Below are 18,028 nucleotides of genomic sequence, written 5' to 3'. Positions count from 1 at the left end.
TCCGACTAGGCCATCCATCGCCAATACAGCAACAAAATTTGACTGAGTTATATTTATCGATAAATTATTGGGACGCCCCACTTCTGGGATGGTCCTATATAACAAAAGATATTTATTTATGTAATTTTGAAAATTACAGGTCCTAAAATAGTGGGAATTTCTGCAGTTTTGGGCGGTTCTATATCTTGGATTTGCAGTTCTAAAATCGGATTTGGGAGATATCACGGTCGGCGGGTCTTTCCGGTACATTACATGTCGCCAAACGCAGCCAATTTTGCTGAACTATGTTACTTATTTACAGCCCTTTTTTTCTTATAATTTGGTTAAAATATTCGTCTGCTACAAATTATAGATTCGGTGATTCCAACATTCCGCGAATGTGACCATTGAATTGGGAATAATACTGCTAGAATTACATTTACCATTTCTGTTTCCATGGTTACGCGGGACCTGTTCTGAGAAGACTGTACGATATTCATCTTTATAATTGGGCGGTAGCGCCATCTATAATTTGTAAAGTTATATGATTCGCGCAAAAATAAGTTAAACTATCTTTTCGCAATATATTTATGTATAATTCATAATTTAAAAAAAATATTACCTTATAAATATTAAATGAAGAAAAAGAGACACGTTTTTTAAGCGAAGGCGCCATATTAGAATGCATAGTTTTGAAGGCTGTAGAGGTGTTTAGAGCGTTTTGACGCGTAAATAATGTATCTCTTAAAATTTATAAATCTTTAATAATAACAAATGCTTATTAATAGTATATATATAGCAAATTCACGAGTTTATAACCGTTCTTAGGTAGCATTTTCTGTAAATCTAATTAATTTTAAGAGTAAGAATCTTAAAACTAATATAATTGAAGATAAAAGATGCTAAGGTACATCTTTGGAACTAAATAGGTCAAAGATAGATGGTATTCAGCCTGCATTTCAAGGAGGATGATTTCTGTTCAGGTTTGTACCTTTATTATGGAAAAAATTTCAGTCAGATAAAATTACAAACCGGCCCTTTCTAAATATACAATATTATTGATTCTAGGTTTAAAAAGATGAAAGCTTAAAACTAGTTGAAACCTAAAATTATAATTTATTGCGCTTATAATATATTTTAACTTAATATTATTTAATAAAAAATGTTAAATAATATATTTACCCTGAAGTTACAGTGATCATCTTTTCACTTTTTGTTTTATTTATTTATTTACATGTGTTTCAAGTATTAAACAATAATACTATGTTGCTGGCAGCATCTAGAGGATGTTCTTGGTTTCTGTTTAACTCTTTTATAATTTATAAACACCGTTAAAAAATTTGAATCATGAAAAAAATATTATACTATTAGTTAAATATTAACCTACATTCGGTTTAATTCAATGTTTTACAAAATTTATTTAAAAATAATTGTTTTTTGTGGATTTTTCCTATCTGACTAACGTTAAATTTTGGTCGTAGCGAAAGCCTGGTTTGAAAATATATACACGGTAAATTCAGGCGATTGACGGGGCCGCTAAAAGCGCGGTACACACGATCGAAGTTGGCCGTGCTACAACAGACGTTTCATCCCGGAAGATTGTCCTTTGAATATTACGCGTCGTCTGCTTCTCGTTAATCGCGTATCGAAAATAAATAACGATGCACATAATGCAAACTGACAATGAAATCTATGATCGTCACCTTATTTTGACAGTAATTAATACTGTATCACGAACATCTGGGGTTTTTTTTGCCTTTGTATAGTGCTAGATTTTTTGTGCGTTGGCGGTCATTATTTTGACTTAGAATACGTTGCGAAAACTGTGCGAGGAAATGCATTGTATATAGCAACTTTATAAATAGAAATAACTTCTAGAAAATATGTTTTATAAATAACTAAATATAACTACGCAGTGCAATTTACAATATCCATACGAGCTATAGACTAGGACTGGTACACTAATTTTGTTTCTCAAAAATTGATTACCCCTTAGCATAACATGTAGTGACATCATGAATGTATTTGTTTATACTTAAGGAGAATGACTCGAAGAATAAGCTCTAAAAGAATCAAATCAGCCCGGGGTCTTACTCGTTCTCCAAAACCGACGTCTTCCGAAGCGTTTGAGGCACAAGCGGGTGACGTTTTCCCTACCCCCCCCCCCCTCGCGCCTGTCGTCCAGCTGAAAATTATTATTCTCCTGAAGAACCAATTTGTTTATTCATTTATTTATTACGTTTTTAAAGCTAATAATTTCACTCTAATGAATTTAGATTCCGGATTCTGATATAAAATTATGATACGCTTCGTAACACTTACGAGACATCTCTCCCTTCAAGGTAACATTTAATAAAGCTTTCAAAAGCTTTATATCTAGGTAAATAAATAATTCAATAATCTTGAACTGATCTTCCGATACTCAAACAAACCGATACCTTACATTTTACACTTCATTTCTTAAATACTTTTTTTACATATAGTTGATATTATTTTATATCAGTTTATCCATAACTAATAATAAGAAGAATTTAATAACTAATTTTATTTATTCATTCATTTATTAATTCATTATTTCAAATAAGTTTCAAGAATGAAGTGGCGTAGCTAGGGAGAGGGGTGGCACCCGTCTGGGGCCGTTTTGGGGTGACACCCGACCGTGATAAAAATAAAAACTTACACACACTAGAGAAATTCGAAAAAACTTTTTTATACATTTTGCCTAGTAAGTAGCACACCATGTTATCCGCACCGGGTGCCACCGATGCTAGCTACGACACTACATGCAGGGGCGTATTAACCAGGGGGGGGGCAAGGGGGGCAATGCCCCTCCCTAGAATTTTGTTGGGAGGGGCAACTAATGTTATTGCCCCCTCCAACTTTTTGATCAGTTGAAATCTTCAAAAGGCTCAAATTCTCATTTTAAAAGCATAAAAAACTTATAGAACCTCAACTGTGTTTAAATTTCAGTATCTTCCAATTTACATAGTAGTAAAATGTACACATGCATTCAGAGAAGCTACACTACATTAAAAATTAAAAACCATTGTCCAGACCCCTTTCCGTTTCTCCTTGCCCCCTCCAACTTCTAGAACGTTCCTACGCCCCTGTTTTCTTGAAAAAAACTATCGCTTCTAAAACACAAATGGAGTGCATTTAGTAGTCAGTTTCGCAGGTATTAAATATTGTCGCAATTAATAAAAGTGTTGCCGCATTGGTCCGCGTTAAAAACATAATTATTTTTTTTTTCAATTTTTAACATTCTGAGGCTACCAATAAATTATCTTTTTACTTTACCTAATTTGTTGAATTCGTGTAAAATAGTGTTGCATTAATTTGATTGTCGTCTCCTTAGATTGTTTTTTTTTCTAAATATGATAAAAAAGTTATGGTTAGGAAATACTATTTCTATTGATGTCGCATTTGGAAAAACGATTGTCGCGTTAATTAGCGTTAAACTCGCAAATTATTTTTTTAAACTTTTTTATTATATTTTGGGGGCTGCCATTAAACTAGCCCCCTTTTTTATCTATTATTGGTCATCTTCCAATCTGGTTAGGAAGAACTATTTCTATTGATGTCGCATTTGGAAAAATGATTGTCGCATTGGTTGGCGTTAAAGACCCCAGGTAGCAAAAACACGTGTTAAACACGAGTAATATGATAGTGCGGTACACGTGTTGAGTTCACGTGGAGAAAACGGCGCAGTAGCGGCGCTAAGGTTTTTTCACAGGTGGGCTAATTATTTTGTGGCCCTTAGCGGGAACCTTGGATTGACCATATTTCGCAAAAGTGGTAAAATCGAAAAAACCGAAAATTTTACAGGAAGCGAGAAGAGCAAGGTCGTTTTATTGTTGCGGCTCTCGTCGCGTTTTTTGGACCCCCTACTGACCTTGTATCTGACATGGAGGGACACGTGCATGCCTGGGATATTTCCATAAATTCCCATAAGTCCCTTTCTTTTCAACTTTCTCTCAATTTCCGCTACCTTCCTCCCGAATCTATATGTTTATGGTCTACTACCTTTTTGAGTAAACAAATTGATATATAAAATTTGGGGGCTGCCATTAAATAGGCCCCCATTTAATATTATCTATTACTGGTCACATTCCAATCTGGTTACGAAGCACTATTTTTATTGATGTCGAATTTGGAAAAATTGTTATCGCATTGGTCCGCGTTAACGACTTATTTTTTTATATAACTTATTTTTTTATATTTAAGTTAGCCCCCTTTTTTCATTGGTCTATTATCTTATAACCTAATTTGTCGCATTCGTTAAAAATAGTTTCGCATTAATTCGCATTGACATCTCTTTATATTAAGGTTAATTAAAATTATGAATTAGTATGGGGGGTTACTGTTAAGTTAGCCCCCACTTTCTCTATTAATTTCCTCATTAACTATTTTTTCGCAATCAAAATTATATCTGTCGCATTTCTTCGCATTGACATGTAGTGGCTATGATATTGTGTCCTGGTTGAATAACGAAATTATGGGGGCTGACGTTAATTTAGCCCCCTTTTAATTTTAATTATATCTCGATAATGGTTAAATCGCATCTCTTTTTTTTGCTGTCGCATTTTGTCGCATTGTGGGTGCATAAAATTGATAGAGAAATTTTCTGGGAAATCAAAAAAGGGGGGCCAACTTAATCGACCCACAAACTTTATAAATGGACTAAACGAGAGGCTAGGAGAATTTGAAAAAAATAATATACAAAATATTGTTTTAGTTGGCGACATAAATATAGACATTTTATCCAACCCGGCAGAATTTTGGGTATCTGTATATATGGAAATTTTATCTATACATGGTTTTTTGGCGCTTATAAAAAATTATTCCCGAAAAAAAAGAGATAGTCAAACATGTATTGATCACTGCTTCTTAAAAACAAATTGTAACATTGAACCTACAGCTGTAATACTAGAAACATATATTACTGACCATTACCCGATAATTCTGAGTTTTAAACTAAATGAAAATAATACAAATATTCCCCCCTATGAATTTTGAACGCCAAGTAAACAGAGTTGTGATAGATTATGAAAAATTAAAATCACTGCTAGCGAATGAAAATGGCTAAATTTATATGGAAAAACGGATGTGAATATTACTTTTGAATATTTTATGGATGTATTAAACTTTTATATAAATCAATGTAAAACTACTGTCAATACTCAAACAAAAAAATAAACAATTAAAACCATGGATGACCCCTGGTCTTGCTATATCAATTAAAAAACGGGATAAACTCCATAAAAGATTCTTAAAGGAACCATTCAATCATTTATTAAAAAACAAACTAAATGATTTAATTAGAGAAGCCAAAAATTACTATTTAAAATTTAAAATTGAGGCTACTAACAATGATAGCCGCAAAATTTGGACTGTAATTAACGAGGCCATCTCAAAACCAATTAAACCTAACAAAATAACGAAAATAACTACAGATGATGATGAAATCGATGCAATCCTGACTTTCAAATCTAAACTCTATATATCTATCACCGGTATGTGAAAAGGAAATAAAACTTTTTATAAGCCAACTTAAAAACAACTCAGCTTCAGGTCATGATAACATAAATGTGAAGTTAATTAAATTTATTGGAGATCTAATTACTATACCGCTTAAATATATTATAAACCTTAGTATTGCCGAGGGAACATTTCCTGATTTGTGTAAAATTGCAATTATTAACCCAATTTTTAAATCTGGAAACGGATGTAGCCTAAATAATTACAGACCTATTTCAGTTCTAACTCCTATTTCTAAAATATTTTAAAAATGCCTAAAATATCGTTTAATAGCTTTTCTAGATAAAAATAATATTCTTTCAAAAAATCAATTTGGTTTTCAAAAAAACAAATCTACCAGTGATGCTATTTATACTTTTACTGAAGCGCTAACTACTAATTTAGATAAGGGACGTAAGGCCTTGGCCATTTTATTTGATCTGGCCAAGGCCTTCGATACCATTTCTCATAACATTCTAATAGCTTAACTGGAAAAAATTGGTATTGGGGGTTGCGCTCTTAGCTGGTTTGAGAGTTTGGTAAAAAACAGAAAAACAATTGTACGTGTAAATAATAGTTTTAGTGAGCCTCAAATTGTTAATTATGGTATTCCGCAAGGCACCATCCTTGGACCGATACTATTTCTAATTTATATAAACGACTTTTGTGAATCAGAGGTAGCAAATTCGCTAACCTCATTCGCCGATGATACTGTTTTACTATACTACGCAAATACATGGGAAGAGGTCTATGCGGAAGCAAATACTGGTTTGGCTAGAGCTAAACAACTTTTAGATCAAAACCTTCTGAGCTTAAATTCCACAAAAACTAAATTTATAAAATTTACACTATCTAAAAAACAATTATTTAAAAATCCACACGTGTAATTCCTTTAGTCAAGACTGTAATTGTATTAAAATTGATAAAGTACATTCAATCAAGTATCTAGGACTAATCGTTGACTTGCTCTTAAAATGGGATGTCCATATTACCAATCTAACTAAAACTATTGGATATATCTCATATAATATTTATAAACTGAGTAAATTCCTTTCTGTCAAGATGCTTAGGGTAGTATACTTTGCTTTAGTGCAATCCTTGTTATTTTATGGTATAATGGCATGGGGAAATGCCTACAACAATGTTCTTAACCCGATAATTGTACTTCAAAACCGAATACATCGAACCTGTTTGTGGAAACCTTATCGATATACCACTACTCTATTATATACAGAATTGAATGTTTTTACAATTCAGCAACTCTATGTAAATACAATTTTGTTAAATAGTTTTAAATCTAAAAATAACGAACCCCAACATTATCTAAATACTAGGTTTCAAAACGATGGTAATCTACCTGTACCACTTATGTCCGCTAGTTTCGGACAAAAACACGCGATGTATACCGGTCCTAAAATCTATAACAAATTAAACCATGAAATGAAACTTATAACTAATTTTAACGTATTTAAAAAATATGTAAACAATTGGATCTTAAGTCAAGATATGAATACAATTTTTTTGTAACTATGCCCTTAAACTATTTCCTGTCAATACTTTAAACCAAATTACTTATTGAAATTATAAATCAATATATTTTTGTAAAATGAGGCCACGTGTTTAATTTGTATAACATAGCCATTCACGCACAAGAATACTTATGTGGATGGCTATAAATCTACCATAATATGTACTAAATTTGTGCAAAAAATGTTGTAAATTATATAAATTAAAAAAAATAACCAAGTGCCGTGAATAGAAGATTCAAGATAGAAACTACGCAACATTTATTGAAGTCATGAGAAATGATGAATCTTTCAAAGATTTTGAAAGTCCGTATGTAGTATTTGAGGTGAGTCAAAAGAGTGTATAGCTCGGTGTAAAGCCGAGTGGTAAAAATTAAGAATATTTCCGCAAATTCCGCTATATAAATTTACAAAAGAACGGTTAGGCTTAAGCGAGGTATAATAGTCTCGATATCTTATTTATAGTCTTAGGGCCCGTTCCAGAGACGAAAAAGTCTCTGGAACGGGCCTTAGTCGATAATTCAAAATTACGGTCAAAAACGCCGCCGATCAGTTTAGTTAAATATTTTCGCCGGCGTAATCGTCGGCCATTTTCGGTATGGATATACAGTCCGGAAGGCAGGCAAGGCTGCCAGATTTCGATTGACTGAAAATGGCCAACTCTCAAATGTTTTCGTTTTCAAAACGAAAATTTTGCGGCGTAGCTTTCGACTAAGACTAAATGAATATGGGTTGTGTAGTCGTTTCATTATCCCTTTAACTAAAACTATGGTATTATTTTTCTAGGGAATGAGCATTTTTTATAATACCTTAAAGTGGGGATAGTTTTTCATAAAAATTTTGCGGGAAAATTTAAATCGGTCTATGAGATCATCAAAATGGACTCCGTCATTAATTTAGCTAATTAAATTTGAGGCTTTTCCATTTTAGGTTTACAATGACGTTTTTAAATTAGATGTTGAATTAGATTATGCAACAGAATTAAAAAAATGGGATGCATATTAAAGTCATAATGCCAAACAAGAGATCAAATGAAGACAATGATTCCTCCACCCTGGAAAAGAGAAAAATAATAGAGGACAAACAAACTCATTCAAATTTAGCTGAAAATAATACCGATGAGGTAAATTTAAGAGATATTATTACTGTAGATTTCCAAACCTCCTTGAGAAAATAAAATTAATTTTACATTGATACTTTTCTCTGAGTTTTGAGAAGTTAAAAATATAAATTCTGTAGTTTCATTCGTATATTTTAAGTAAGGTGGAGGATCCACAATTGGTGACAGAAACAGGAAAAGATGTTCTTCAATTAGGAGAAGTTAAAGAAAAAACTGTTGCCAATAAAACAATATCATGGTAACTATTTATTAATTTATTTTTCTAAATATGTCGTACCCCTTCAAAAATCAAAAAGTTACTTTAGTGAAAACCCAGATAAATAAAATTGTCATTATCTTTATATTTAATTGTTATCATTAAAAAAATTCATTACAAGAGCCCCATTGTAAATTCTTTGATAGATAATTAAATGATAAATTTTGTGACTTACTGGGGTAAGAAATTTTGAATGTAATGTAATTTTATCTGGCGTAATTTACTATATTGTATACCAAATTCGATTGAGCGTGAAAAAAAAGATCTAAAAGTTGAATATAACTTTTTATAGGATCGTTAATAATGCCACGGAAATGGTGGGTACTGGCTCTAGGACCAATTTCACGCTGACGTACAATTTTCCTGATATCCCTGATTTTTATAAGAGTAAGGTACGCTATAACAGCTTCACCGAAGGAAAGGACAAAGATAAAATAGACAGAGCTCTTGTGACTTTCTTATTCAATGACATAGTTCAGAGATTTTCTCTGTGAGTACAAATATCAATTAAACAACTGAACTTTACCCATTTTTATATGAAGTTACATATTTGATATTATATTTTAGATATCCTCCTAGTCATATGCTTGTTGCCAAAAGCCTTGTATTGGAGTATGAGCATTTAAAATGCATTCCAGGAGAGGGCTACAAGTATGTATGTAGAAATATAAAATAGCATAACTAATTGATCATTTATCTAATTGCTGTTAATTTTTCTTACAGGAAAAATGGTATACGAAACTCCAGTAAAAATTCCAGAATTTTAGATATAATCTAAATGAGGTTGAATCGGTACAACGAGCCAAAACAATTTACGGGAGATCCAAACAACGTAAATCTCTGGACGCCTCAAAATCTTTGAGTATTGAAGACTCAAGTGATGCTTGGAGAAGTACTCCAAGTACGTCAACCACATATAGAACCTTGCCAACGATGTCTGTGGTGAATAGTTTGGGGTTAGTTTTTTAAATAGTTAAATAGTTATATTTATGTATTCATTTTATTAAATAGAATGAAGAGTATGAGGATGAAAATAGCATCTCAGCACACAAAACGTATATGCGGATAGAAATGGCCCAAGAAGAAATTTTAAAAGAGTATCCAGCTCTTAGTGATATTCGACAAGTAAGTACATTAGGTGTGAAGTTTTTAAAAAGCACTTTTTAATATGGTCATTTTCGTAGTTGAATTTTGAGTTTCAGCGACTAACTAAGATAAATGTTGAAGAAAAACTTCAGGAAGGATTAAAGAATCACAGTGAGAAGATTTGGGCTATGAATGTCAAAGAGTCCGTTGCACTTAGGGCTGAAATTATGGAAAATGTATCATCAAAGCCAGATCCCCAGAGCCAGCATGGTATGTTGTTAATAATGTTTCTAAGTGTTAATTTACAAACTTTATCATTTTAGATTTAAACGGGGCCTTGACTTTTCTACTACTTACGGCACTGTGGAAATAAAACTACATCTAACTCTTCTGGCATAAATCTGAGCTAAACAGGGTACAAAGAGGTCCTGTAATAGTATTTTCTGGAGACCATGCCTTAGCGTGTGAAGACTTGGAAATTGATATCGATAGAAAGAAATGAGCGAAAGCGTATGATTTTTTATGTGCATTTGCTGGATTGTTTGCTGCGTACTGGGTTTTTAATGTCAAATACCCTAGCTTATTGGCCAAAACATTTTCATTTGTTGAATCTTTCTTTGTCGGCTTAGATGAAACTAAATGTTCAGCTGCAGTGAAAAAAATTGTGACAAAGTTAAATTAAAAAAAAATGTCTGTTTATATATAGTGTATTTTAATTCATTAATTGTTTGACCAATTTTAAATTAAGAACTTTTGAAATAAATGATTTTACTCTAAAGACTTGTCTTAATTTTAATATTATGTGGGTAAGCCAAATTTTTCTATATTTGGTTTATAAAAAAAACTATTAACACGGTGAAAATAATTCTAAAATAGTTTAAAAACCGTATTTCAATTTGAGGAAATAGTTTAAAAGTAAGCGAATATGGGTTTCTTTGAATACCCATTTAAAGGTTTCCATTTAAACTTTCAAGCGCCTATTATTAAACCAAGTTCAGTAGTTTTGTGGTATATATATAAACTATAACCTGATTAAGTATTGAGCTATAAATAAAAATATTAGACTAAACTTAAACCATCTTATTTGAAAAAAAAAACCCAATCGGGTATATTTTGAAACCTTTTATTTTTGGAAAAAAACCTTTCTTACTTCATTAATAGTTTGACAAAGTAGATATTTATGGCTTGTTTTAAACCATTTTATAGTTGTTCCAAAACTATGTTTAAAAATAGGTTTATTTGTAAACCACTATTTTTTAAGAATGGTTTGTTTTAAAAACTTCCAGGGTTTCGATTTTGGACAAAAATGAAAAAACTATAAATGTTCTATTTTAAAACTTTTATCATTGTAGAGAACTCTAAAAAACATTTGTGATACGGCTTTAAATCACCCCCAGATGTTCTGGGGCTACATTAACAGAAATCTAAATGGAAAACCCATGGAAGTTCGCCTAAGGCTGGGACAAAATCTTCTAACTAATCCTAATGACCTCGCAAACGAATTCGCTACTATTTTCTCAAACTTTTCCACAGACAATTAACTTATCAACCCTTTGAGTACAACAATACCTTATATTACTCGGACACCTATAATTATATACAAATTAATCACTCTGACATTAAAGAAAATTAAAATTAAATTTATCTACTGGAATAGAGACCATTCCAGCTTTCATAGTTAAAGATTGCGGGGACCTCTTTATCCCATTATTAGAACACATTTTCAACTTGTCCATTAGAACTGGTAAATTCTCATCGCTTTTGGAAAATCTCCGTAGTTAGCCCTATATTTAAAAGCGGATTTACTGGGGATCCGAAAAATTACCGACGCTTTTCACTTCTATGTATTTTCGCAAAAATCTTTTTTTAAATAATAATAATAATCAGCTAGGGTAATACCCAAGGCACCACCTTAGGCCTAAGTCATCATGCGACTTTTGAAGCCCTTAATTCAGGTGGCTGGGTTACAATGCGTAGGAGGGTGGTGGCCAGCCCTGCATTCCACGAGATCGAGCCAACAGCTCCCTACACTAACTATTACCGTTAACCCAGACAAGTTTTTATGGAAGGGGAAACCGAAGAACTCGGGGGAAAACCCCTTAAACCAGTGGGGAGAGAACTTGCAAACTCAACGCAGAAGGAGTTGTTCCGAGTTTTCACCCAGTGCCACAAGCTGTGATCGAACCCGGCTCCACTTGCTGCGAGGCGAAAGTGCTAACCACTCCGCCACCCCACTTCTTTGATTCCATCGTTCATAAATATCTTTTAAAATGGTTTAATCGCTTTTCAAATTCTCCTCAAAATGGCTTGATGACGGGTAAAAGCGTCGACACCAACAATATGACGTAATTTTTCTGGACCTAGCCAAAGCGTTCGATAGGGTTTCTCACCCGCTTCTCAAAAAATTGGTTATATTCGGCATCCACGGAAATCTGCTGCGCTGGTTAGGTGATTATTTACTAAATAGGTCAAACGTAATCAAATGCAATGGTGTTATAACCGATGTGACTTACGGCGTTACTACCGGGGTCCCCCAAGGGTCCTCGTTAGGACCGCTATTATTTAACATGTATATTTACGATTTACAGTTTGTTATAAAATTTTCATTACTACATCAATTCGACGATGACCATAAAATTTGTAAATTAATTAAAAATTCAGGAGACGGTGACAACCTTCAAGACGATCTGAACAGAGTTTTTGAATGGTGCTCGGAAAATAACCTACCAATTAATCCTACTAAATCCGCCCTCGTTTCGTTCTCTCGGAAAACCGAGATCATTAGTTACTCTTAAAAATGACTTAATTCCCCGGAAAAAGATTTTAAAAGATCTTGGCGTGACCATCGACAAAGGGCTATTTTTTCCGCGAAAATATTCAGATCACTTTTAACCGCTGCACAGTGGGGCAAACTGAGCCCAAACCTGGTCAAAATTAATATCTCAAAACCCGTTTCCTGGACTAATTTCCAATTTTTGTGACACTTAACAAGTGTTGGGGGACAATTAAAAATGATAACATCGATGACCTTGAACCAAGTCTTCAAGGTCATTTAAAAATCATCTCGAGAATCGTTAGATTTAGAAACTTCGTTCCAATTAGAAAGTTGTTCCTCATCATATTTCATGTCTAAATAATGTTGGTCCGAATTCATTTGATCAATTGAAAGTCGAAAAACAAGTTGGTCATCAAGTAAGTTTCTAAATCTAATGGTACTCGAGATAATTTTTCAATGACCTTGAAGAAACGGTTCAAGGTCATTGATGTTATAATTTTTATATTCCCCCAACACGTGTTAAGTGCCACAAAAATTTAAATTAGCACAGGAAACGGTTTTGATGTTATCGTCATGGATCATTTTTACATTGGACACCCTTTTTAATTTCATATATCTTTTGAAAATCTGTACAAAAATAGAAAATAGGCAAATATTGGCAAAATTTTTATTCGATATTGTGAGAAATAATGAACATTCATGAACTTAAATCAAAAATTGTAACTTAATCTACATGAATTCATAACTAAAAGTCAGATTAATTCTAAAAGGAATATATTGGTTTAAGACCTTTAACGTCGTTTTCCAGAATTCACACAATTTGAATTACCCGGCTTTGTATAATAGTTTCATAACTCGAAAATATCGATATCTACTTGGTATTGATATTTCCAAAACTAAAGTCTGCAAAAAAATATCTTTACCTTTTAAATCAAGCCTGAATGTATACCAAAATCTATGCCAAAACTCCTACTTAAAATTTCTAAAAAGTTCTACTACTTCTAAGGAGCCTGGTGGAGAATAAAATTTGGCAGTCAAAAATCAAACACCGGTAAAGTGTGCGGTGGTTTATAAACAAATATTATAAATTAAAATAAAATTCATACGTGCGATTTATTTTTTTGACTTTTGGAAAGGTTTGGGCTAAGTTTGCCCCACTGTGCGCTGTAGGAGATTTATGGGTGTCATCCTGAAGCTCTGTAAACATATCAATTCCGCCAAACATTTTATACTCTTATACAAAAGCTTAGTTCGATCTAGAGAAATGAACGGTTCCCTAGCTTGAGGAGGGTGCAGCTCCTATCTACTGCAACTAACTGAAAACATCCAGAAAAAAATGTATTGAATATTTACACACCAAAGTTTTGAAATCTCATAACTACAATTATTTGAAAATCTTTCCGACCTTGGTATTGACACCCTAGCTGATACTCGCGAAAAGAACGAATTAATTTTCCTGTTTAAATTACTAAATAACAATAAACCAGGCGACAACATTATATCGAACCGAAATATTTATGTTCCAAATTACAAATTAAGAAATAAGCAAATGGTCAAAACCAAAAAAATTAGCTGTATATTCAAGCTTGGATTTGCTTTGTTTTATATTGTATAATTAAGTCTACATACGTACATTTCCTAGCTAGTATTGTATATTCACCTCAACATTGTAATTTACATTTATTTTTATTTTACAACTAGCTGACCTTGTAACTAGGGTTGTTTTGCTACACAATAAACTTCATTCGTTCATTCAAATAATATACATTTATTTATTTATATTAACAATACAAAGATCATGAAGCCACAGAAGGCTTATGTGTGATCTGAAATTAAATCAACAAAATACATTAAAATGAAAACTATTGAATTGAAATATCTAGAGTACAAAGCTATGATGCGGAATGAAGCTTTTGATGGTGATTTGAGAACATCAGGTGAAATCGCATTCCAATCATTTATGACTCTAGTTGAAAAATGGCGTTGACGGATGGAGGTTTTGACCAAGGGTTTGACCAATTTAGCTTGATGACCTCTTGTTTGAGTATTAGTTGATACCGTAAATAATTCATGAAACATGTCAGTGCTGGGTGAGTTCAGAGATCGAAGATAAAGGTCGAAAACATAAACCAAATCATTAACGCGATGTCGAACTATTGGATCAATGATCGTAAGGGAATAGGGACTTGGCAGTGTAACGTCGTAGTTTTTTTTTCAATATTTTTTATCGTGGGGAGAAAAATATGACAGGATTAATTAATTTTGTGTTAGTAATAATAAATTTGAAATAGTTAGAATCTTTCTAAATATTATAAACAGACTGATTAATTACCTTTCCAATTAGTGGAACTGGATGTGGATTTAAAATAGTTGGTTCAGATTGTCCTATGAAATGTAGTAGGCAAAAATATTTGGCACTCATCTTGTAGTCGAATTTATCAATATAGGCCAAGTCCCAACCGCTGTTCAATAACCACGTTTCAAATTTTGTAAATTGTTTTTTAGGGTTTGAAAACCTATAGTATTTAATTCCCTCAACTTCGCGCCTTGAATCATTCTTGCAGTCGCCATAAAAACCCTTTTTTACCGTGATTATACGTAAAGAAATTAAATTTTTCGGAAATAAACAGAGAGCTAGGAGGCAGCCATATTGTCCTATATTTTCCAGTCGTTTAGCGTGATCGTTCTCGGGAAATTTCCATGCCGGGAGTTTGGCTTACCTTATGAGTCCCTATGTTATTGGTCGATGGTCTGGGCAATACCTCTAAAATTTCCAGGTTCAACCCGACTACCAGATTTGTGTATCGGAGTGAGGTAAGTAGCTTTCCACGAAGTCGGAATAGTACCGGTATTAAAACTATGAGTAAATATACGGTATAAAGGCTCAGTCAGTGACGCAGCTAATGTATTCAAAAGGAAAGAATGAAGTCTATCAAGTTCAGCTGCCCTGTTGACATTTAACTGACGAAGATGTTTATAAACTGTGGCCCGATCACAATGAAATATTGAGATTTTTGCATCATCATTTGTTGAAGGGCGAGGATTGATACAATTCGGGCGATTTGAAGAAACTTTGGCCAAATGAGAACCAAGAATTTGAGCAATTGATCTCAAATAGTAGTTAACGTGTCTTCATTTCACTAATAGTAAACTTGCTTTTCCGCAACTTATTGACATGAGCATAAAACACATTCGGGTTTGAAAATATTTGATTGGAGAGTTATATTCGGCTTTTCTTTTCTTTTATTAGATTAAATATACATTATATTAAATATTATTATACAGTATATTAAATATTATATTATATTACATTACAGTACATTACATTGCATTACATTACATGAAATTAAACAACATTGCATTACAATGCATTACATAACATTACATAACAATGCATTACATAACATTACATAACAATGCATTACATAACATTACATAACATTTTATTACAATGCATTACATAACATTACATAACGATATAATGAATCTATAACTATAAGTGTAAAAGTTTGTCGTTTTATATATTAATTTACTAGCTTTAGCTTTAATACCCGGGGTCTTAGTTTTAATGAATTAGATCTGATTTGTACCTAAGAAAGGTAAACGCTGTAGCAAAAACGCAACACGCGTAGCAAAAACGTAACAAACGTAACACGCGTAGCAAAAAGTCCTGAACTACTTAAAAATGGCGATTTCGGCTCCCCCTATCCAGTGTTCAGAGATTTGGTATCTATAGTAAAAAATAAAAGATACAAGGTAAAATATATTTGTATCTAAGGTTAAAGTATCTAGCGTATCTGTTGATTGTTAGTGGAAAGATACTTTTATCTAGTTGAGCTATAATTATCTAAACGTGCTATACTGTTTTCTTCTGATACGTATTCGATAAATATATTCGCGTATCGGATATTTCCTCGAACACCTATTAACTTAAAATATAGTACCCAGTAAAAAGTGATTTTATCTAAAGGTAAAAATATCTGTATCTAGATAACAGGTACAGTTTAGATATACATAGCGATTTCTATGTACAGTAAGTAGCGACACGAAATTTAACAGAACATTTCAAAGAAGAGCCGGCATAGACCGAATATCAAAAAAAGCTAATTCAAGACGTTAAATCGACCGATAGGTAGATTCAGAAAGCCAGTGGGTGAAAATTTGCGTGAAGTGAAGTCCCACTTCCCCCCTCAGGCCCAGCATTAGAGAGTGCGGGGCCCTTAGTAATGAGAAGGGGCCCCTTCTCTCAACGCAATTGAAGGAAAAAAGAGGGAGCGCACCAATAAATGCCGCTAAGTACTGGGGGAACCAAAACCCACACTAAGTGCGGGATACCAATAAGTGTTGCTAACTGCGGGATCCCAAAACATGTCGCTGGTCATAAGCAGCGGATGGGATACGCGATCGAACGTTTTCGATAGATCAATGGACACCTTGCTGTAGCATGGGAGGCATTATATAGTTGAAACATGTGACGTGGTTCGTCTCAACCGAGCGCGACCGTAGGAAGCCGTGTTGATGCTCGGCGAAATTCGGTTTAAACCACTCATAGATAATCTTACGCATAAGTGCGTCGAATATTTTGGCGAAGCAACATAGCAGGGATATTAGGCGATAATTTCTAACGTCCCCAGCGAAGCCATTTTTAAAGATTGGTTAAACTACTACAACCTTCCATAGACTAGGGAAGATACCAGTAGTGAGAGCCCGATTGAAAATGTGATGAAGCAGGCGCACTAAAATCGGTAAGCACACCTTTATTATAAATATCGGTATATTGTCTATTCCTGTAGAGTTGATTTTCTTGTGGGTTTTAGCTACGCAACGGATAATAACCTCGGCAATTTCGATATCAGACATCGGATTGGCTATCAGAAGGGAAGCAGGTAGGGCATAATGCGATGGATCGGTCAGCGAGTCAGTTGCGATGTTTTTGAAGTTTTCGGAGAATGCCGCGGCCAGGGTAGCAGGGTCAAACGTAACGGTGGAATTCACCGCTTGCGAAGTATGAGGCGGTCTGTGCTTGAGTCGGTCATTTACGAAGGTCCAGAGATGTTTCGGATCTTTCAGCGGTAGCATGCTCAAGGCGGTCACGAGATAATAGTCGTTTGACGTCTTTGCGCAACGATTCGTATGCGTCGCGGTCGGCAACCTGACCCTTGGTTTTGAATTTTCGGTGGAAGTATTTCTTCCGACGAAGAGCCTCAATCAGGTCCCTAGAGTACCAGAATGGGTGTTTAGAATGAGTAGTAGGGCATGCTTTTGGAATAAAGGTATTCATGGCCGTCTGGACACGGTCTGTAAGGATGCTGACGCATTGATTAACATCCTGTGACTGATGCAGTTCCGACCAATCGGTGTTGGATAAGTCTTGGTAGAGACTGAAATAATCTGAAGGAGGCATCAGTCGGTGCGGGCGTGGACAGGAGCTCACCGTGATGAGATATCAATAATGACGGGTGGTAGGTGTCAATTGGGATCGGTGGCATATTCGCGATGCCCGCGATGACTACATAATTGTTGACAAGGATGAGATCGAGGATGTTTCCCAGATGAGTTCAGGGCGGTGTTAATCTGGGATAAGTTGAAGTCAGTGCATAGGTCAAGCACTGCGCGGGCTTTTCGAGAGACGTTTGGATTCCAAAGCAGCGTAGAATAGGTAGACTAGTCAACTCCAGGAACGTTGAAGTCCCCGAGAAGGACCAGGTCTTCGATGATCGCGGAGAGCTTGGAAGATAGCACCAGGTTTGTGAGTAAGATATTGATTT

At 34.1% G+C, this 18,028-nt stretch overlaps 1 protein-coding gene across 1 annotated transcript; it reads right to left on the bottom strand.

The window, feature by feature from the left end:
* Window positions 1-16,916: 16,916 nt before the first annotated feature.
* Window positions 16,917-17,339, bottom strand: LOC149946540 (uncharacterized). Its single transcript, XM_090170803.1, has one exon. It carries the CDS (start codon window positions 17,337-17,339, stop codon window positions 16,917-16,919), a length of 423 nt encoding a protein of 140 aa, XP_090026929.1.
* Between the last annotated feature and the right edge of the window lie 689 nt (window positions 17,340-18,028).

This window comes from Leiobunum rupestre, chromosome 4 (genome assembly GCF_980474605.1).
Source record: "Leiobunum rupestre chromosome 4, qqLeiRupe1.1.hap1, whole genome shotgun sequence".
NCBI lineage: Eukaryota > Metazoa > Arthropoda > Arachnida > Opiliones > Sclerosomatidae > Leiobunum > Leiobunum rupestre.
The sequence above is the reverse complement of the archived record's forward strand: the minus strand, read 5'-3'. Positions and strand labels throughout refer to the sequence as shown.